The 23,780-nt window shown below is 46.6% G+C and overlaps 1 protein-coding gene across 2 annotated transcripts in view; it reads right to left on the bottom strand.

Annotated features, from left to right (window-relative positions):
• LOC146797320 (laminin subunit beta-2-like) overlaps positions 1-23,780 on the bottom strand; it is a 342,744-nt gene that overhangs the window by 233,417 nt on the left and 85,547 nt on the right. For both annotated transcript variants that reach the window (XM_085624322.1, XM_085624321.1), the window contains exon 3: positions 15,795-15,967. In XM_085624322.1, the coding sequence (XP_085480448.1) occupies positions 15,795-15,967 (173 nt within the window). The remainder of the gene's footprint in view (positions 1-15,794; positions 15,968-23,780) is intronic.

The raw sequence follows: 23,780 nt of genomic DNA, 5'->3' as shown, positions 1-23,780 counted from the left end.
GAAAATTATGCAATACTGATTTATTTTTGTTATATGTTATTTGTGGGCTTTTAGGATTAATTATTAATTGTTTATTATGTAATTGATTATGTAGTTTATGTAATATTTATTTTACTTATATTTTAGTTGTGGGCTGCTAGGTTTGTAGGAGTCTAGGGTGGAAAGTTAATTTAGTAATAATTAATTAACAATTTATTATTCATTGTTAATTATTTAATTGATTTTTAATTATATAAAATAAAGAATACTGATTTATTTTACTTATATTTTAGTTGCAGGGTGCTAGGCTTGTAGGAGTATAGGGTGGGAAGATAAGTAATCATTTATTAACTAATAATTATTATTTGCTTTGATTTATTTTACTTATATTTTAGTTGCGGGCAACTAGGGTTGTAGGGGTCTAGGGTGGGAAGTTATTTCAGTAATAGCTAACTTTGAATGATTAATTAATTATTTAATTGATTTTAAATATGTCAATTCTGAAATACTTTTAAAAAAAATTATATTTTAGGCACAGGCTGCCAGGTTTTTAGGGATATAGGGTTGGAAGTTAATTAATAATTGAATAACAATTATTTATTAATTGATAATTATTGAATAGTAGTTATGTAATTTGACAAACTGTTTTTAGTTTTTTTTCTGATTTGTTTTATTAAGTAATATTTGGCATTATAAAATTTTTTACAGTTATACAATGAATGTTATACAGTTTCACACTTCTTTGGCAGTTTTCTATTACAGCTGATATTTCCGACATTGCGTGCAATGTTCACCATCTATCGACATCTATACACGTGATAAGTTTGTTGCACCATATTACATTTCTGGGTCATTTGTTATCGTCGGCAGTTCACATATTTCGCCCTTGTACGTATTCCAGCCTCCCCACAATTGTTTTTAGTTTTTTAAATATTTTTTATGTTAATTAATAATGTACTGTGTTTGAAGTGAAGTACTTTCCTTACTTTTGTATAGATTGCATTAGGAATAGTAAAATTAACCCCTCCGACGTCCAACACTTTCCCTAATTTTGCCTTGACTGGAATGGGAATAGTGACTTTCACCCCTCTGAAATCCAGGGCTTTCCCTACTGTTGCACAGGTTGAAGTGGGAATAGTATATTTTACCTCTCTAAAGTCCAACACTTTCCCCTAAGGAATGGGAATAGTAAATGTAACCCCTCTGAAGTCCAGTGCTTTCTCAAATGTTCACACACTGGAGTGAGAATTGTAAATGCCCCCCTTCCGAAGTCCAACGCTTTCACTACTGTTGTTTATACTGGAGTGGGAATAGTACATTTGACTCCTACGAAGTCCATAGCTTTCCTTTATGTAGCACTGACTTGAGTAGGAATAGTAAATCTAACTCCTCCGAAGTCCAAGACTTTCCTTACTATTGCAGTGATTGGAGTAGGAATAGTAATTCTGACCCCTCTGAATCCCAACACTTTCCCTACAGTTGCATAAAATAGGTTTTATATCATTCATTGTTTTTTATTTTATTTTATATAATTTGTTTTTATTTTAAAATTTATTTTAATGTTTATAGTTTTAGTAAATGTGTTTTTTTGGGTTTTAAACTTTTTAAATTTTATTTATTACCTACATGAATTAATATAATTTTTCTTATTGAATAGTTTACATTTTTATGAATATAAATTCATTTAAAATATTTAAAAAATAATATAATGTAAAATAAATGTTTTTATTAATTATACACACACACATATTACTTACTGGTGGTCGCCAGTAGGTAGTTATAGTTAGGACCTATTATCCATAGGAAAATCGTAACATTCTATTCCAAATAACTTTGGCGCCGATTGACGAATCTTCGCAAAATTCTCAAAACTAATGGCCTGTTCCGGTCAGCTCCTATCCTGAAATTTTGGGGGTGATTTGTCCAGCGGGGGCCGAGAAAAAAGGAGGGTCCCAAAATGCGTTTTCCCCATGTTATTTCCCGTAGGAAATTTTAGACACGGCTACAGCCCGAACTGCTGAACGGAATTACACCAAATTTTGCAAAAAGGTAGCCCTTCGTTCAGAAAGCACCCTTTTTTTTTTAAAATGGTGTAAACCCGTTCAGTAGTTCCTGAGAAATTAAAAAAATAGTGGTCAAAAAATCATTTTCCCATAGGAAACTTTAGACACGGTTATAGCAAAAACTGCTGAACGGAACTGCACCAAATTTGACAAAAAGGTACTGCTTGGCTCAGAAAATGGTGTAAATCCGTTCAGTAGTTTTTGAGAAATTAAGAAATAAAGATAGTGATATCTAGAGGCACAGAGGATCCGTGCACCCTCTCGATCAAAAGCTTCATGCTAATTGGCTGTCAACACTCCAAACCAGGAAGTGTTGGCAGCCATCTTGTGCCTCGGTAGAACAGAGGCACAAGAAAAGAGAAAAACATACGCGCAAAACACGAAAAGGGGGCAGGGTAGAAACACCCTGACTCCCTAGGCCTGCTTAGGGGGTCCCAGGGCCCCCAATTTTTTATTTTTTTTAATTGCAGGATGCGCGGAGGATCCACGGATCCGGCTGCAAAATAAAAAAAAACGAAGAGCGGACTCCTGCGCTCCGTTTAAATAATGCCCCCGGGTGGGCCAGGTCTCGGGGGCAGAAAAAAAGGGTGGGGGGGCCCCAATCCCCCCCACACTTCCCCGGGGACTGCCACCCCCAGGGCTTTGCTCAAAGATTTGCGGGCGCACAAGGCCCCCCCGCAGCCCCGGGGACCGCCACCCCCGGGGCTTTGATTTTTAACTTGGGGGGGCATCCAAGCCCCCCCAAGCCCCGGGGACCGCCACCCCCGGGGCTTGTAAAATAAATGGGTGGGGGGCTCAAAGGCCACCCCAAGCCCCGGGGACCGCCACCCCCGGAGCTTGTAAAATAAATGGGTGGGGGGCTCGAACCCCCCCACATGCTCCAGGGACCGCCACCTTCCCGTGGCTCTAAATATGCAAATTTGGGGGTCTTTTACGGACCCCCGAGCCCCAGGGACCACCACCTCCCCGGGGCATTAACAATGTTGGGAGGGGTGTCCACTCCCCGGGACACTGCTGTTTGCAATGGCAGGGCGGGAGCCTTGCGGCTCCCGCCTTCCATAGCAAACTGTGCTTTGGTTTTTGGAAGAGAGCGCAGGAAACCTGCTCCCTCTTCCAAAAACTAAAGCAGATTGCTTTTCCACACGGGGAGCTGCATCTTAGCAGCTCGCCATGTGGAAAAGCAATGCCGGCTCCCGCATGAGGCGGGGAGCCGGCGGGACCGTGGGGGGGATTGGGGACCCATCCACGGTCACCAACGGAGAGGGCAGCCCCGTGGGATGGGGTCCCCAGGGCCATAAATGGCATTTGGAGGGGGGCCACGCAGCCCCCCCTCCGAAAGAGTATTTAAAACAATGTCGATGCCCCAGGGGATTGGGTCCCGGAATTGGCCAAGGGAGGGGGGCCCACGCGGCCCCCTTCCCGTTAATGATTTTTTTTTTTTTAATTGGGTGTCAGTCCCTGGGGGATGGGGTCCCTAGGGCCCCAAAAAAGTAAAAAGAAGGGGGGCTACACAGCCCCCTTCCAAAAAAAGAAAAAAAGCAAAGAGATCGTGCCTAGGCCCCACCCCCATATGGAAACACTCTGCAAACGCGCCCTGTGGCGTGTTTTAAATTTGGGAATTAATTCCCCTTCAATACTGGGGGTCCCTGGGGGCCAACTAGCCCACTAGGAACCTCCAGTATTTGCCAGGGAGCTGCGTTGCAGAGAGGTGTTCAGAGGCCACGCCCCTTTTTACACCTCTCTGCAACGCAGCTCTGTGGCGCTTACTGGAGGTACCTGGTGGGCTATTTGGACCCCAGGGACCCTCAGGATTCAAGGGGACTTAATCCCCCAACTTAAAACGCGTCACGGGCGCGTTTGCACACTGGTGAAGGGAGGGGGCGGGGCCTAAGGTGACATGTGTGCAAACAAGCCTTGTGGCACGTTTTAAGTTGGGGAATTAATTCCTCTTCAATCCTGAGGGTCCCTGGGGGCCAACTAGCCCACTAGGTACCTCCAGTAAGCGCCACAGAGCTGCATTGCAGAGTGGTGTAAAAAGGGGTGTGGCCTCTGAACACCTATCTGCAATGCAGCTGCCTGGCGCATACTGGAGGTACCTGGTGGGCTAGACGGGGCCTGAGGTGACGTGTGCAAACATGCCCTGTGGCGCGTTTTAAGTTGGGGATATAATTTCCCTTCAATCCTGAGGGCCCCTGGGGGCCAACTAGCCCACCAGGTGCTTCCAGTAAGGGCCACTGCGCTGCGTTCCAGAGAGGTAGTCCAGGCCGTGCCCCTTTTTACACCTCTCTGCAACGCATATCTGTGGCGCTTACTGGAGGTACGTAGTGGGCTAGTTGGACCCTAGGGACCCTCAGGATTCAAGGGGACTTAATCTCCCAAATTAAAATGGCCACAGGGCGCGTTTACACAGTGGGGAAGGGAGGGGACGGGGCCTGAGGTGACGTGTGCAAACACGCCCTGTGGCGCGTTTTAAGTTGTGAAAATAATTCCCCTTCAATCCTGAGGGCTCATGGGGGCCAACTTGCCCACCAGATGCTTTCAGTAAGCGCCACTGCACTGCGTTGCAGAGAGGTGGTCCAGGCCGTGCCCCTTTTTAAACCTCTCTGCAACGCAGCTCTGTGGCACTTACTGGAGGTACGTAGTGGGCTAGTTGGACTCTAGGGACCCTCAGGATTCAAGGGGACTTAATCCTACAACTTAAAACGGCCACAGGGGGCGTTTACACAGTGGGGAAGGGAGGGGACGGGGCCTGAGGTGACATGTGCAAACACGCCCTGTGGAGCGTTTTAAGTTGGGGAAATAATTCCCCTTCAATCCTGAGGGCCCCTGGGGGCTAACTAGCCCACCAGGTGCTTCCAGTAAGCGCCACTGCGCTGTGTTGCAGAGAGGTGGTCCAGGCCATGTCCCTTTTTACACCTCTCTGCAACGCAACTCTGTGGGGCTTACTGGAGGTACCTAGTGGGCTAGTTGGACCCCAGGGACCCTCAGGATTCAAGGGAACTTTATCCCCCAACTTAAAACGCCCACACGGCGTGTTTGCACATATGTCACCTCAGGCTCCCCCCTCCCTTCACCAGTGTGCAAACGCACCCCGTGGCCCTTTTTAAGACGTAGTTTTAATCCCCCTGCCCTATTATGTACTAGGGGCTTACAGAGGAGGTCATGTTAATCACAGGGGTACCCCAACGCATAGTGTTCCCTAGTGTATGTAGGTGTTTTCACTGTATTCTAAGTGTCTTTTAGCATACCACTGGCTCTAGGCATGGTTAGTCAGAGTCAGTTAACACCAGTACCCGTCTGAAAAAGTTGTGGGCACAGGATGATTTTGTAAAAAGGCCTCGTTCTGCTCCTCTGTTGGTTCTTTCTGCACATGTCTTGCTTCTTCCTGCACTTTTCGTCTTTGAGGACGTCTGTTGCTTCTTTCTGCATTTCTTTTGCTTCTTTCTGTGCGTTTTTTCTTCTTTCTTCACATGTCCTACCTCTGTAGGCATAGTTAGAAACTAGCATTTAAAAAACCTTAGAAATTCACTTAAAAAAACATAGGTTTCAGGCACGTTATAGTTACAAATTAGCATTTAAAAAACCTTAGAAATTCACTGAAAAAGACATAGGTTTAAGGGGCGTTATAGTTAGTTGGACCTTTCACTCGTAAAAAACAAAACAAAACATTTGAGATGTCATCAGTGGTGTCATGAGTGATGTCACTGACCATGTCATGAGTGATGTAATATGTGACGTCATCAGCAGTGCATTGCGGGCGCGTGAGTTATAGTTAGCTGAACTAACTATAACGGGGGAATTTCACGGGTTTTGTACGAGTGAAATGTCCAACTAACTATATCGCCCTGAAACCTATGTTTTTTTCAGTGAATTTCTAAGGTTTTTAAAATGCTAATTTCTAACTATAACGTGGATGAAACCTATGGTTTTTTCAGTGAATATATATATATATATATATATATATATATATATGTATATATATATTTATATAAACACACACACACATATATGTGTTGGTTTATATAAGTGTATATTTATATGGAATATGCTACTTACCAGTATGCATCTGTTCTTGGCATGTAGAGCTGCAGATCTGTACACTTTTGCATAGATCGCCATCTGGTGTTGGGCCCGGATGTTTGCAGTTTGTTTTTCTTCTTGGACAGTCTTTGGAAGTCACGAGTTCGGTGACTCCTCCTTCGGTCCGCACTGCGCATGGGCTTCGGCTCCATCCTCAGATTGTTTTTCGCCAGCAGGGAAATGATGGAGCGTAGTGATAACAGTAAGAAACCCATGTGTGTTGTATCTAAATAAGATAGACTGGAACGGATACAGGTAGCCGGGGAGGCGGGTGGGCGTGTACAGATCTGCAGCTCTCCATGCCAAGAACAGATGCATACTGGTAAGTAGCATATTCCGTTCGAGGCATATGAGCTGCAGATTGTACACTTTTGCATAGATTATATAGCAGTACCCAGCCCTAGCGGCGACCACCGGTATCCGTTGCAGCGGTTTGAAATAGTGTCTTTAGTACAGCCTGGCCCACACTAGCTTGTTGCTTGGAATGCACGTTTACACAGTAATGTTTTGTGAAGGTGTGCGGAGTTGACCATGTGGCTGCCTTGCAGATGTCATCTAAGGGTATGTTCCCTAGAAAAGCCATAGAAACCCCTATCTTTCTTGTAGAGTGGGCTTTAGGTGGAACAGATAATGTTCTTTTTGCTTTGTGATTGCAAATTTGTATGCACTTAACAATCCACCTAGCTATCCCTGATTTAGAGATGGGGTTACCTTTATGCGGTGGAGAGAAGGAGACAAACAATTGTTTGGTCTTCCTGGAAGGTTGCGTTCTTTGTATGCAGTACAACAAAGCCCTTTTAACATCAAGTGTATGTAGAGCCCTTTCCGCAACAGATTGAGGTTGCGAGAAAAAAAACGGTAATTCCACCGATTAATTAAGATGGAAGGGGGAAATGACCTTGGGCAGAAATTTTGGGTTTGTACGAAGTATCACCTTGCTGTGATGTATCTGCAAAAAGGGTTCTTGTATAGTGAACGCTTGTATTTCACTAACCCTTCTAAGGGAAGTGATAGCAATGAGGAAAGCTGTTTTCCAGGTGAAGAATTGTAGCTCACATTTATGCATTGGTTCGAAAGGCGGACCCATTAGCCGTGTAAGAACTACGTTTAGATTCCATACAGGGGAAGGTGGTGCCCTGGGTGGAATTACTTGTTTTAGGCCTTCCATAAAGGCTTTAATAGTGGGCACTCTGAACAGTGATAAATGCTGTCTGTTTTGTAGGTAAGCAGCAATCGCTGCTAGGTGTAGGCGTATGGATGAATATGCCAGGTTACACCTGTGAAGATGGAGCAGATAGCATATGATGTGCTGTATGGATGCATCTAAGGGGTTGATTGTATTGTTACGGCAGTAAACAACAAATCTCTTCCACTTTGCGGCATAGCATGCTCGAGTGGTAGGACGTCTGGCTTCCTTGATAATGTTCATGAAATCAGGGGGAAGGTTAAGGTATCCAAATTCTAAGATTTCAAGAGCCAGATCGCAAGGTTGAGCTGAGCTGGGTCCGGGTGCCTGATTTCTCCATGGTTCTGTGTTAGGAGGCATGGGGACAGGTGCAGCTTTTGATGTGGTATTACCGATAGCTGTAGCAGTGTGGTGTACCACGGCTGCCTGTCCCATGTTGGAGATACCAGAATGAGTGTGAGGGAGTGCTGCTGTAGCTTCCTTACCACTAACGGAATTAGCGGGAGAGGTGGAAAGGCGTATGCAAATTTGCCTGACCAGTTCATCCATATCGCATTGCCTTTGGACAATGGGTGTGGGTATCTGGCGGCGAAGCTTGGGCATTTTTTGTTTTCGTGGGTGGCGAAGAGGTCTATCTGAGGATGCCCCCACTTGTGGAAGAATGGGCGAAGAACTTGTGGATGCAGTTCCCATTCGTGCATTTGCTGCATTTGTCTGCTGAGCAGATCTGCCATGGTGTTTTGTATGCCTGGGACGTGCTGTGCCAGGAGAAAGATTTTTTGTGGAATTGCCCATCTCCATATGCTCTGTGCTAAGCGGGAGAGCTGGGGAGAGTGTGTCCCCCCCTGTTTTTGAATATAATACATCGCAGTCATATTGTCTGTGCGAATGAGGACTGCTTTGGCTGAAATTTGTTTCTGAAAGGATTTCAGGGCTAGAAAGATCGCCAATAACTCCAGATGGTTGATGTGGAGTACTTTTTGCTGTGGCGTCCATAGACCTTGCACCGTGAGGTGTAGAAGGTGCGCTCCCCAGCCGGAGAGCGATGCATCCGTCGTTAGAATCACCTGAGGAACCGGGTCCAGGAACGGCCGCCCTTTGGAAAGTTTTGTGGTGTTCCACCACTGCAGAGAGTGATGGGTGCGGCCGTCCACCAACACCAGATCCGTCAGCTGTCCCTGGGCCTGGTTCCACTGTCGTGCTAGGCACTCTTGGAGTGGACGCATGTGGAGTCTTGCATGGGGCACTATAAAGATGCAAGATGCCATCATCCCTATTAGCTTCATAAACACTCGTGCTGGGAGAGAGTGTTGAAGAGTGAATGTTTGGCGCAAGGCTTGTATGCTTGCGATTCTGGCTGAATTGGGATAGGCTATAGCCTTGGAGGTGTCTATAGTGGCCCCGAGATATTGCTTTGTGTGAGATGAAGCCTAGCTGGTGGAGCAGTTGTATGGTGCTGTTTGTATGTTGCACATATTGGCTGTAGGGCGCGGCTTTTATGAGCCAGTCGTCCAAGTAAGGGAAGACGTGAATGTGTTGCCTTCTGAGGTGAGCTGCTACTACTGCTAGGCATTTGGTAAACACCCGCGGTGCGGTTGTGACCCCGAAGGGGAGAACCTTGAATTGGTAATGCTGACCGTCCACCACAAACCTGAGGTACTTCCTGTGAGAAGGGTGTATTGGAATATGAAAGTATGCGTCTTTCAAGTCCAGTGTAGTGAGAAAGTCTCCCTGACACAGGAGAGGGAGAACTTGTTGGAGGGTGACCATATGGAAATGGTCCGAATGTATGTATGCATTTAGAGGCCGGAGGTCTAGAATGGGCCGTAGGGTCTCGTCTCTCTTTGGGATTAGAAAATACAGAGAGTAGACCCCTAGATTTTGCTGATTGACGGGGACCTGCTCTATAGCTTGTTTTTGGAGGAGGGAGATCACCTCCTGTTTGAGCAGTATGGTGTGTTCTTGTGACATTATACGGTGCCTGGGTAGAATATTGGGTGGGGTAGATGTTAGTTCGAGACAGTAGCCTGACTGAACAATTTGTGTCACCCATTTGTCCGATGTTATGGACTCCCAGGTCTGAAGGAAATATTGTAGCCTGCCCCCGACTGGAGTGGAATGGTCTGGGGGAAGCGGGGTAAAGTCCTTGGGCGGGTGGTGTGGCAGAACGGGTGTTGTTGGTTTTGCCCCTGCCTTTATTATTGTTTCCACTATAACCACCTCTCTGATAGCCCTTTGAGAAGGTGTTCTGAGGAGGGGACCTGTAGGAAGTAGAGGCGTTATCGGCAGAGTAACCTCTGCCTGTGCCCCGAAAGGAGGAATGACGAAAAGAGCATCTAGGGGTATGGGATTGTAATGCCCCCATAGACTTTGCCGTATCCGTGTCCTTTTTCATTTTCTCCAATGCATCGTCCACCTTTGGACCAAATAGGTGTTGTTGGTCAAAGGGGTGATTTAATATAGATGCCTGGACTTCTGGCTTAAACCCTGAGATTCGGAGCCAGGCATGACGACGGAGCAAAAGACTGGTGTTGATCGCTCTCGAAGCTGTGTCTGCTGCGTCGAGGGCACATTTAATTGAGGTATTGGTGATGAGCTTTCCCTCCTGTATTAGCTCCTGAGCCCTGTGTTTATGTTTGTCTGGGAGGTGTTGCATGATAGCCTCCAGCTCATCGTAATGTGCTCTATCATAACGTGCAAGCAGTGCCCGCGTGTTGGCGATGCGCCACATATTTGCAGCTTGCGAGGCAGTGCGTTTACCAGACGCATCTAAGAGCTTTGACTCCTTATCTGGTGGTGGAGCCTCCCCTGAGGATTGAGAGTTAGACCGCTTCCTAGCTGTGGATACCACTAATGAGTCTAAGGGAGCAGGTCCTTTAATATTTGCAGGATCTGTGGGGGCTGCTTTATATTTTTTCTCTATCCTGGGGTTTAATACCCTAGCTCTGACTGGGTCCTTGAACACCTCTGCAGCATGTTTGGTTACCCCTTTCAGCATGGGCAGTATTGCTGAGGCCTTATCTTGTATATCAAAGGTGTCCAGTAGGAAATCGTCCTCAACTGGCTCGCTATGTAATTCTACCCCATGGTGGTGTCCCGCCCGCTGTATTAAGTGGTGGAACCCCAGGGAGTCCTCTGGAGGAGACGGCCTGGATGGATAAATGTCATCCTGAGGCATACCTGGCACATCAGGGTTGTGGTAATCCTCCCATGGGTCTGGTGTCCCTGGAGTTGTGGGGTCTATTAGGGCGTCTGCCGGGTCATAATCTGGATCTCCATAATCAGGGTCTGGAGATGGAGTCGGAGAGCGGTGAGGCAAGGGTGGTGGAGATATGGGAGGTGGAGGAGGTGGAGAAAGTGGAGGAGGTGGTGGAGAGGGCACTCTGAAGGGGGATGTGGCAGAGTCCTTCCGTTTTGGCGGTGGAGGAGGATCTAGCTTGTGTAAATGTCTCTTTTTGGAAGACAAAGTTAAATGACCAGTCTTTGGATCCTTTGTTAAAGTTTTTTGGTAAGGATCAGGCGTAAATAGTTCTTGTGGCACCGAATCATCTGTCGGTGCCGATGTTTTCGGAGCCGAGGGCTTCGATGGTTTCTCCATGCCATGCTTTTTCGGGGTCTCTGATTTCTTCGGTGCCGAGGCGGTCTTCGGCGCCGGAGCGTCGGTGCCGAGGGACTTATGCTTATGCTTTATCGGCACCGAGAGTGCAGGTTTCGAGCCCGATGACTTCGGAGCCGAACTGGGCGTGGTTTTCTTCGGTGCCGAACGGTGTTTTTCGGCACCAGGAGTAGGCTGGCTCGAGCCCGAGCCGGCGGGAGACTTATGATGCTTTGACACCGGGCCCGAAGGTGGGGTGAGAGAAGCTGTATGTTTGGTTTTCCCTAGGCCCGGAGGCGAAGGTGTAACCTGAGTCTCTTTCGGTGTGGGTAGGGGAGTTGGAGGGGGTAAGGTACTCACGACCCTCTGCGCCGGTGTTATCTCCTCCAGGTCAGAGTCGTCGGCCTCGGAAGCGCTGACGAGTTCTTCCTCCTGCTCTGTGTGCTGCTGCCCCGAAGCTCCTGTGTCGTCTCCGAAGATGTCGGGTGGAGCCGAAGTCGATGAGTGCACCATGGTGCGTCGAGCTCTTCGATCCCGGATGGTCTTCTTCGATCGAAAAGACTTGCAGGCGGGGCAGTCTCGAGCCTCGTGTTCTGGAGAGAGGCAGAGGGTACACACCTGATGGAGGTCGGTGTGGGGAAATTTAGACCCACATTTTGGGCACTTTTTGAAGGGAGTCCTTTCCATCGGCCGAGACCGGAGTCGAGGGAGGCCCGTAGGCCAGTGCCGATGTCTGGAATCGAAAAGTGCCGCCGAGAGAGATGAAGAAGATGATTTCTCTTAAGAATCTCGATGGACGAGGATTTTCCGTCGAAGGTCGAACTGGAAAGGTTCGAAGCCGGAGCACGAAGTATCACATCCGAGCCCGATGGCGGAAAAAAACAATCTGAGGATGGAGCCGAAGCCCATGCGCAGTACGGACCGAAGGAGGAGTCACCGAACTCGTGACTGCCAAAGACTGTCCAAGAAGAAAAACAAACTGCAAACATCCGGGCCCAACACCAGATGGCGATCTATGCAATAGTGTACAATCTGCAGCTCATATGCCTCGAACATAGTGTTACATATTAGTGGGATTTATTTAATTTACATTATTTTAAGTGAACATTTTTAAATATTTAACATTTACTACTTAAAACTCTATTTATATTTTAAAAAATCTATATCTTTGTATGCTTTTGGATAATATCATTGTCAACAATATTGTTTTCCCGCTATTTTGGTACTTACCATTATATTGTGGTAAATTATATTTTTGTTGTACAGTGAAATGTAAGGACTACACAAGACTCTAAAAATAAAATATTAACTCAAGGAGTCGATAATGAAAACAGGCATCCAACAAAGCAGAATTTTGATGAAGCAGAGCATAATGTTAGAGTACAATATAAGAAGTGGCCCATTCCATCCGAGGTGTATTATAGAGGAAATAAGGTACATTAATACAGATGCATTCTTCAGTTTATGTAAATTAAAGCTGGGTGATGTCAAGCATACTAGAGCTAAAGCTAAGGAGAATAAATAAAGTCACGTGGTAGCAAGTGGATATGGTGTCTGAAAAGCAGGAATTCTGCTATACAATACAATAAAGAAAGACCAGAAATCAGGGATTAAATAACACTTAATATAGCATAATGAAGCAAAATAAAGGTATAGTACTGCAAGGCATAATACCGCTCGGATGTAAGGTTGTAGTACACTTTGGTTATAATGAAATACAAATATTTGCATTTGTTAAACTAAACAAATTTTAGTTCGATTTAATTTTATCCCTGAGTATATAGCTATCTTCGTTAATTATAGTTGCAGTGACACAGCGAGGAATGAAGCGAGAGCAGGTCAAACAGGTGGCGCTATTAATGAAGGGGTTGTCATCAAAGGTGCTTGTTAAAGGAGGGGTTCTTGACAAAGAAGGGTATACAGTCAAGCAGCTGATTTCTGACTGCTAATAGAGAGGGACTGGATTGCCCAGGATCATACAGTTTATTCAACGGATTAAGCCAACATCAGCAACCTAAGCCCCAGCTCACTCTAACCCTCCTCAACAATACCAAATACCATTCAAGACTTCTCCAACACAGCCGCATCGCAGCAACATAAAACTCTGAACTATCCACATTCCCCCATATGAGAACTAACACTGCCAAGGAGACCCTAAAGACAATCAAATCAGGGTCACCCTTTGACCCAGCCCCACCAGATATTTTAAGGAAAGGAGGAAACACCATACTACTCGACCTAGCAGACCTCCTCAATTAGTCTCTAGACAACGGCACGGTCCCCCGGGCATGGAAACATGTGGTCGTTAAACGCCTTCTAAAAATAAAACACCGCCGACCCTCTACTGGTGGAGAACTGCCGCCTCATTTCACTCCTTCCCGGCTTAAGCGAAATCCCTGAAAAGCATGTGACCAAACACCTATCCGCCTAGCAATCCTGCAGCCAACTCAAACAGGGTTTAGACCCGAGAGCAGCACCGAGACTGCCCTCCTAGCCGCAACAGAAGAGTTAAGGGCCATTTTGGACCAGAGCGGCTCAGCAGCAATGATTTTACTCGACCTGAGTGCGGCGTTTGACATGGTATCACATCTGATCCTTATCAAAAGAGCAAAAGAGGCCAGAATAGGCGGAATCGCCCTCAAATGACAAACAAACGTTCTAGACCAGAGAAGCTTCCAGGTGCAGGAAAACTCCTTCTTCTCTGCAACTTCTGTATTAAAGAGCGGAGTACCCCAGGGATCGTCGTTGAGTCCCACACTTTTTAACCTTTATATTCGCCCACTGGAAGAAATAGTACAAAGCTATGGGTTTGCTCTGGTCTCCTACGCAGATGACTCACAATTTGCCATCTCTCTATCCACTGACATCAAGAACACCTCCCATCAGCTCAGTGCATGACTCAATCATGTCCCTAACTGGATGTTGGAATGCTGAACGGAGACAAGACAGAGGTCATGGTCATGGGAGACAAGCCTTCCCTCTGGAATGAACTTAACTGGCCGGTCAACTCCCCCCTGACACCCGCCCCGGCAGCTAACAGCCTAGGGTTCTGAATAGACGAGAAGCTATCCATGGAAGCCCAGGCCAAGAAGCTAGTGACCTGCAGCTTTGGACTTCTTGGTACCCTAAGAAAAATACTAATCTGGCTTCCGGCTCCTTCACACAGAGTGGTAGTTCAGGGTCTAATTAATTCATGCCTGGACTATGGTAACTTCCTGTACTTAGATAGTCCCAAATATGTAACCAATCGTCTGCAAGTAGTGCACAATGCAGTGCCCTGCACACTTTTCAATATCCCCAAGCAAACATCAATGGCACTTCACTGGCTTCCAATTCAAAAGAGAACACAATTAAAATCTCTCTGCATCATGCCATACACAAACAAGCATTGAAAATGCAATAGGTCTCGCCTTTGATTAAGTTAAAGCTATTTGCTTTGCTAATGGTATTGTATAGCAAAGCAAATGGCTTTAACTTAATAAAAGGCGAGACCTATTGCATTTGTAATGCTTGTTCTAAGGGGTCAGCAGTGGTCTGCTGAGCTGGTTTATACGGTTAATTTCCGTAACATTAAAGCAAAGATCGCGCCCCACGCATTATTCAATATTTTGGAAAACACTCATACCCCGTGTCTTTACAAAGTTCAAATATGGGCCCCTTTTTTCTCTCACTAATTCCCTTTTATAATGGTGCCCGGGGGCATTGTCTCTCCCGGCCCTGGCCTCACCCCATTGCGCTGCAGTTACCCACCTCTGTAGCTAGCTGCTCTCGATTGTCCCGGAGCGGTGCGGCTGCAGGGCCAGCCGGGTCTGCTCTCTGCATCCCCTCATTCAAGTTTCACAGTTATACTGAGCCACCGGCCAATCAAAAACATTTAACGGGTTATGACCGGGCAAGTCATTTCTGGGAAATCATGCCGATGTAAAGCAGTGCTGACCCTGCACTCCAGGCCCTTGCCACTCCCCACTCCTTTCTTTCTATGTTCTTGTTCCACACTGTGCCCACACTGTGCCCATGTTTTGTGAGAGAAAAGCTCATTTGCAGAAGATTTACGGCGCCCCATTTTGCCGCAAAAGCAGCCCCCTTGAATGAGACGAGGCGTCCACCTCCGGGCAGCCCATGTGTTTGTCATTAGCTCTCCCCGCCTGCCCCAGGATCACCTCTCCTTGTCTGTCCTCCGCAACTTCAAACACCAGCGAAACAAGCCGTCGCCATTGTGAACAAGCTGTCGCCATTGCAGAAAAGCTTTCTCCTTAATGGAAAAAAAGTGCCTACAATGACTAATGAAGGAGAGAGTGTTGCGCCGCGAGTAAAAGATCAAATCCCAGGGGGCGTGGCTAAAAAGAGACAGGGTGGCAACAATCAGCGAGTGACATGCCTATGGTGCAATCATTGCACTGCCTTTGGCATGATTCGTGACACAAAACGACGCGCACAAATCAAAACTTAAGGCGGAGCTGGGGCGAGGCTTTTGGAATCGTACCGATTCCAAGAAGCCTCTGCATGGCAGGCCGAGACCTAAAAAGGCCCCATCTCATCCAACACCCTATGTGCCAAAAGGCAACCTAATATCGGTGGGTTACAAACTACTTCGGGTCGCCAAGGTCAAGAAAATAAAATATGGTGGAAGCTCCTTCGCATTTCTAGCCTCCAAACTGAGAAATGTGCTCTCCGTCCACATAAGGCTGGACCGATCCGAAGTCAGTTTCAGGAAACAACCGAAAACCCATCTATTATAATATCATGCAGGCACTCAACATCTCAGAGTGGGGGTTTACCAGTGCTGGGAAGCCCGTTGGGTAACCATACGCTATATAAATCCCAAGAATAGAATAGACTAGAACATCTCTATCCTGTACCATGAGGGCACTGCTGGCCAGGAACCACTCACCTGCAGATGGCTCACGATGCAGTATGGCCGTGATCTCCTTAGGCCACAGGTGGACGATGCCTTGAGTTTATCCGCTCGGCCAACCAGCAGGTCACCTGTGGCCGGGTAGCAGCTCCCCTGGGCACAGCCATGCAACTGTGGGAAATCCTGGCTCAGGGTGCCAACAACCAGGGCTGAGGAGAAAAAAGTCAAATGTAATTGAGAGCACAAACTCAACCCAAAAGGCAACGGTTCACCCATTCCTGGGAACATATTGACCCCACAGAGTTCTAGGTACTGTTCCCCAGTAGGGTTCATCCAGTTCTAGGTGATACACTGATTCCACACAGAAGCCAACCAATCACCCAGTACTGGGGATAAACGAACTCCATGCAGAAGCTAGAAGCCAAACATTCACCCGGTACTGGAGTAAGCCACAGAAGCCGACCATTTACCCAATACTGCACACAAAATAACACCACATAGAAGCTAGAATCCAAACATTCACACGGTATTGGGGCTACACCAACTTCACACAGAAGCCAACCATTTACCCAGTGCTGTCCACAAACCAACTTCACAAAGAAGCTAGAATACAAACATTCACACAGTATTGGGGATGCAGTAATTCCACACAAAAGCCAACCATTTATCTAGTACTGTACATAAACCAAACCCACACAGAAGCTAGAAGTCAAACATTCACCCAGTATTGGGGACAAATCAGTTCCACCCAGAAGTCAATGACTCCCTCCATAATGTGGCTAAACCTCCTTTGCCCACAGGCCACCCATTCATCCAATAACTGGAATACACTGACTCCACATAGACGCCAACTATCCATCCAATACTGGGAATATACAAACTCCACACAGAAGCCAACTACTCACCCAATACTGGACATATGCCAACTCCACTCAGGATCCAACCATTTACTCAGTACCCATGATGAATTAAATCTGCCTAGAAGCCAGCTCCACCCAGAATCAACCATTCCCCAAGTACTAGTGACAAACCATCTCTGGCCGGAAAACAACTCCACCCTGAAACCAGCCACTCACTCTGTAGTGTGGATAAACTAACTCCACCTAAAACAAGGTGCTTTAAGCACTGGTCCATGTTCCATTATCTGCGTGTCTGTACCAGACCTAAAATACAGCTCGATCGGGCATGACTTTGGAGAAAGTCTTGTTCGGACTGGCCTTTGGGGCAATCGGGCAGTTCCAGAAAGGGCTAGTCTGACAGGTCAGTGTGTGGGCTTTTTTTTGTCAGTTTGTGGTTCTGTTTAATGATCTGGTGGGCTGTTTTTTTTTACCATGGATTTCCCTCATATTATCACATATCAGCACTTATTTAACAATCTGATTCACTTATGTGGGCCACTTTTATTTTGGCGCCCGTGACTATTTTCTGTACCAGTTTGACACTGGACAAAGTGTCTTTGACAAACTGCTATAGAGTGTTGAGTATATTATACGGCCAATCTCCATGAGCCAGGCCATGAAAAGAAATTTGGCCAGCATTATGAGATGTCCTTGTGGGTAGTGTTTATACATTATTAATGTAGAGCTTGCTTGAGAGACCATTTACTTAGTTCCTTGGTGTTGAATCAGACGTCTCCACAGATTTTCCAGTGAGTTTCTTCTTAAAGATTTCTGCTTGTAAAAATATCCTAGTGAGAAATGTAAACTACTGAATACCAAGACTAAACATGTTGTATCAAAATAAATAATTTTGATTAGAGTTCAATGCTGAATCCTAAAATCAAGCCTGTATCCTTCATTTAAATTGCAAGATTTGTTCACCAACATACCAATTGTTTACCTCTTATTTAAATACTAAGGGGCCGATTAGGATGGCGGTCGGACTTTAGTCCACCCACCACCCTAGAGGTGCTGGGACCGGCCGCCAGTGGTGCGGCGGTCCCGCACCTGCAATTAGGATGCCACCGCCACAGTGGCGGTGGCATCCTCCATTTCCAGCATTGTGGCTGGCGGTGCTGCCACCATGTCCCTGACAAAGTAGGGGGGTACCATAGGTACCCCCCATGTGCATCCCCCCCACCCCCCAATACCCTGGGGCCACGCAACGGGCTCCCGAAAGCAGACTCCGCATGGCTTTTCATGGCGGGGTCTCCACCATGGAAAGCCATGCTCCGCTGCCCATGCTAATATGGATGGTGGTGTCTAGCAGACATTGCCACCATATGTAGCCCCTTTTCTGCCCGGTTGACAGGTCGACCGGCGGAAAACCATTGGACGGTCTTTCCGTCCACCGGGGTCCCCCGCCATACTAATATGGCGGGAGGAAATGGGTGGCGGGCAGGGAAGGATGTAGGGTGGACCACCACCGCCATGCGGGCGGTGGCGATCCGCCCTACATCCTAATCGACCCCTTAATTTGAATAATCAATTTTGATTTTAAATTAGGAACTTACATAATTGAATTAAAATATCACCTGGTCAATTAATAAGCAAAATAATTAACTTACTGGATACGTGTATTAAATAATGTATTTCCACTGACAGAATTGTGATTTGATTATTTATTCAAATGTAATCATCAGAGGAACCCTAGACGCTCGTCCATTTTGCATCTCCAACGATTCTTCACCCAGGTCCACTCGAATTTTTCGATTCTGTGGCTACTGCATTTTCATCATAATTATAGGTGTGTGTCACATAGTCCATAATCTGCAGCGCAGTTTTAATCTTTATATACGCCCTCTGGCAGAATTTGTGCAAACGTATGGGTTTGCACTTGTCTCGTATGCAGACGACACTGAGGTTGTCGTGTCGCTCTCTATTGACATTAAGAACACCTCGCAGCAGCTAGATGCTTGTCTCAAGCATGTCAAGCATGTCACTAGGACAGTCATCTAAAACTGAACGGAGACAAAACAGAGGTGCTGGTGGCAGGAAACAACCCCTCCCTTTGGAATGAATTTAGCTGGCCGAATGAGCTAGGGTTGGTCCCGGCACCTGCTCCATCAGTTAATAGTTTAGGTTTCTGGATCGATGAAAGGCTCACTATTGAAATCCAGGCAAAAAAGTTGGCAGCATCTGCTTCGGACTTCTTTGCACCTTTCGAAAGTCCTCGAGCTGGCTTTCTATCAATCTCGCAGAATAGTAGTTCAGGGCCTCATCAACTCGCGCTTGGACTATGGGAACTCCCTTTACTTAGCCAGCCCAAAATATGTTACCAACCGACTGCAGATGATACAGAATGCAGCAGCACGGATGCTTTTCTGAATCCCCAAATGCACCTCGGCTGCCCCTGCTCCGGCAGCTCTTCGCTGGCTGCCAGTCCAAGAAAGAATACAATTCAGGTTACTCTGCCTGGGCCATTGAGCTGGGCACAGAAAAGGACCCCTGCCAGTTCAATGTCTAATCTCTCCCTACATCCCCAAATGAACCCTACGTTCCGAGGGTCAAAACTTTCTTCTGGTTCCTAGGATTGAGAAAGTAAGAATAGGCGGAAACGCCTTTAGATTTCTAGCTCCTAAACTCTGGAACGAGCTCCCTTCCCACACTAGACCTAAGAAACCAGAAATATCCTTTAGGAAACTACTGAAAACCCTTCTATTCTGGTGACTCATAGATATCCTTGTCCAGAGCGGCGTCTTTACCAGCGCTGGGAGGCCCGTTGGGTAGCCATGCGCTACAGAAATCCTGCAAATTAGAAAATGCAAACAATTTGCAAATTGTAATAAAAAACTATGGGGGGGGGGTTTATATATAGCATAGCGCAAAAACCAAAGTTGCCGGCTTTGCTGTGCTAGGAGAGATAAAGGCGGTGCCACGTCGGCAAAGCATCGCTGTGCGGCTCTCGTTCAGGCTGCGTAGCGCCATGCAGACATCTTTGTGGTATAATGAAAAGGTGCGTTTTAATTTATAGCGCAGGTTAATGTGTGTGAAGCCTAGCAGTGGGTTTGCACTGCAGGGGAGCTCTACCATCACAAAAGACTGTGCTTAGACAAACTTAGACAACCTCTAAAACTTGAGAAGTTAGGAGAAATAAAAAAAAATGTCATTGGTAGTGCCTGCCTCAAGCGTTACTTTTTGGCACAAAGCCCTATCTATGGTTGTTAGTAGACAGGGCTTTGAGTTAAAATCATGGGTTGTAGCACGGGAATATCCATTTACCACCCATGGAATGCCCGCTTGACACAAAGTAACACAAAGTAGTGCAAAGCGCCATTACCACAACTTGTAAGGCAACCTTCCAAAACATAAAAAGAAACATTTGCACTGGAAAGTAAATACTTAATCAACATTTTGCACCAGTTTGTGTCACTTTTTCTGACTTTCACTGGTTCAAAATGTTGATAAATCAGCTTTAAGTTTCTAGGTCAAATGGGTCCAATGTTAGCAAGAAAGTGGCGCGCAGTGTGATGGGCGGCGGCAGACCCGTTGCAAGAGTTAAACTGCCACATTTCAGTCAGTTCATAAACTAGAACCAATTGAGTTGCGCATTTTCTTTCCCAGCATCAATGTGCATGTGGGTATAATATGCTTTCTTGCCTGCTAACATCATATCATACAGGATAATAGGGTACCTGTGTTTCTAAAAGCGGCTGTTACATAGAATTGCCGACTGAAAATAATTTCAAGAAACTGCATTATTTATGGCAGAAATTTGAAATGTTAATAGCAATTACTTGGTAAAAATAAAACAACTACAAATAACAGGAGAAGACAACGCCCTGCAAATCAACCGCTGGCTTTCAGGAGCTCCTGAGAACAGTGAGACATGTAACTGTTCAGTTGGTTATTTCAGTGGCTGTTCCTTGCTGACACCATCAAACCTGCTGATTTGACACTTCTGACTCCTGCGCGGGTAAACATAAGTAATCCGAAGAATACTTGACTCGTTGACAGTACAAAGATTGACATAATCAGAGAACATGCTCCATTCTTTTTTTCATCACTGACACAGCCCTTGGTTATTGATCTATAAATCACGACAATGTGAATTGTAATGGTGAATAAAATAATCTGGAACTCTAGAAAAGCTTTTTATGTACCTTTAAGGATAAGTGAGAATCAATTTGATGTTTCATTTTTGAAAGCTTGTTTATAGTTTATTCACTGTGTCTTTCGATTTAAGTGCACGCAGATCATCAATATAAGAAGATAGCTTAGATTGTGATTTCAGAAACGTTTTACTGTGTGTTTGTGAGGAAATGGGGTGTATTATATGGTGTGTAGTGCAACCTCACCATGTACACTTATCAACCTCTTTAAGACTCTTGGGTTTCGTCTGTCAAACCCTCAGCCCAATCCTTGGTATCTGTGGCACCGAGCAGCAAGGTTCACACCAAGGAACAAGTGTTAGGCATTTAAACAGCACCAAAACAAAAGAAGAAGAAATCGACACAACACTCAAGAAATGAGAGAGATTCACCGGAGGGTTCCAATGATATAGACTTTACATGCAACAATAAATAAAAGCAATTTCACTAAACTGCGAACAAGCCTTGGCAAAGCCAATGAATTGTACACTTAGAAACCTTTTCAAAGAAAACTTAGGTAAGTGCCAATGCAGTTGGTTAGAAGTACTTAGGGTGACAAAGTCTAGCAAGGAGCTAATCAGGAGGATGAGAAGGTCCTCAAGAACAGTTACCTTTACAGGAGAAGCAGCCCTTCAACAGTTCCAGGCACTTTATCTGTGTTGCAATAGATTCATATAAAGTGGTCCTGATGCAAGGGATGAAGGACGCTGAAGATGCTCTAAGGATGCTACGTATGCAATGTGGTCGATGAGGGTCTTCCTGAAGGGATTCCTTGGTCCAGGAAGATGGTGAGGGGGTCCTGGTTGCAGAGTCGACATCCCACGTAGTCCTCTCTGGTCTGTCCAAAGTCCAGTTGCCACTGTCCAGTCGCCCATGGTCGTGGTCACAGGCCAATCCTTCCTAGGTCAATAACTAACCTTCTGAGGGCCCCAACAACTCTCTGACAGCACTCCTGGGATCGGAAAACTCTGGTTGAACTCTGTGCGTTGGCTCCTGGTCCTCAGTGCTGCATGGCGGCGGTGGTAGTAGCTTGAAGACTTTGGGCTACAAACGTGCCCCAGCAGGTGTCTTCAGCTGTCGGGTCCACGTGCTGCGAACAGTCAGATGGCCCTTGAAGTTCTCTTGGCTTGACAGAGCACTGGATATGACTTATCCTTGAGCAGGACATGGCAGGCACAGGCCCTCTCTTCGCTAGCCACCAGGTGCGGCACTTGCAGACTCTCTTTGCTTGTCTCTCTGTGCAGCAAATAATTCCTTCTTCTGTCCTTCCGAGTCGGTCGAAATCTGCGGTCTGGCTGCCAGGGGTGCCCCTCATAGGCTCGCAAAATACCCTCAGAGCAGGATGCAGTTGGCAGCCAATGGGCTACCAGGTTCCCCCGCCCCCACCTCGTGACTACATCCTGTGGAGTGTGGCATCTGGCGATCCCAGGATGCACCATTTTGCCCACTCCCAACATGGCGAGACCCCTTTCTCGGTGTACAGACCTCCCAAGCTCACCCCTGGGGTGTGGCTACCTCAGAGCTACACGCCACTTGGAAAAAAAATTTGGCAACTAGTTTTCCCTCTCTGCGCCCCGTGCCAGCCTGTCTACTTCACCAATGAGGCAGCCCTCCCCCCCGGTGTCCCACCTCTGCTCTTCAAAGCAGCTTCGCCTTTGACGCCTGCCTTTTGGGGGGAAGGGGCTTCCTGCAGGAAAGGGGGTGACACCTCCCTGGCCTACAATCCTTCATTGTTCTCCTTTCTGAGAGTTGTTGGCACGTCTAGGATGGCAGAAAGCTGTCTCGTGGGGCAGGTTTCTTGTGTGCCTGGGAAGGCACAGGAGTTTTAAAGGCAACAAAGTGTCAGCTTCGCTAAAGTTCCACACTGCAAAAAGTTACATTCATTTCGACTTGAGATACAAGTTGGGCTTAATGTAATTAATTGTTTGATACCTTAGAGGGCCCACTTTGGTCGCACTGTTCCAGAGTTAGCACAGCTGAGGGGTTCAGTGTGTAACCCTGCACGCGCCAATTGGGCGACCAAGTCTTTCCACAGTAAAATCATTGTTTTGTGTGTTTTACTGTCAGGATATGTAAAGTACATGTCCTGCCTGTGTAATATGTTGCTCCCTGCCTTTAAGGCTCAATAGGCATGCCAGAGGGGTGACTTACACACATGTCCCGGGGAAGTGGTGGCTTTACTATTGATTTAAATGGAAAAGTCGGTCAGCAGTGCACCACGGCTCCACCAGTTTGCAGTGGCGGACTGGGGGACTTGCTTTACCTGGGGGGCCTCCAGGGTGGCACAATCAGTGCTGCAAGCCTGGGGTCTCCCACTAACTTACACACCAAACCCTGAGTACCAGGGTACCATACACTAACTTACAGGTAACTTAGCCATTTCCAATAGGCTCAGGGCACTGGCAGTGAGGTCTGGTTAGCAGCCTCTGTGCACTCTCAGAATCGAAAACCAGCAGCTTCAGTCAAAAACTTGGGGGGACCATACAAAAAGAGGCGTTTCCTCACAGTGTTAAAATGACAAAATACAGACATATTGCAGCCACAGGCTGTGGCACATATTGCCACATAATTTGCATTTTTCTGCTACTACCATTGCTGCATAATTCCAGACACCCTGCCTTTCGTGCTCTAACTTTTTCTCAAGAGCATCATGTTGCATCTTTTTAAGGCCTCACCTACAGACAGGTTTAAGCTCCCTGTCGCCAAAAACCCATTGTGAACAATACCAATACTTACAGTGGGCTTCGGGTCTCCCAGTAATGACACCACAAAAGAGACGTGAGCTGTCCATCTCTGACTGTACTGCGGGGTATGAGGAGTCTCTTTCTAATTACACCAGGAAAGAGGTGTAAGCTGGGCACCTCTGATAGTACTAAGAGGCGTGAGCAGTCTCTGATTAGGAGCGGCGAGGGGTCTCTCTACACCAGGAGAAAAGTGTGGGTTGTCTATCTCTCGCAGCACTAGCAGAGGTGAATGAGACCCGAAGGAAGTAA

This window comes from Triturus cristatus, chromosome 9 (genome assembly GCF_964204655.1).
Source record: "Triturus cristatus chromosome 9, aTriCri1.1, whole genome shotgun sequence".
In the NCBI taxonomy this organism is placed as follows: domain Eukaryota; kingdom Metazoa; phylum Chordata; class Amphibia; order Caudata; family Salamandridae; genus Triturus; species Triturus cristatus.
Note: the sequence above shows the minus strand (reverse complement) of the source record. Positions and strands in the feature narration are given on the sequence as shown.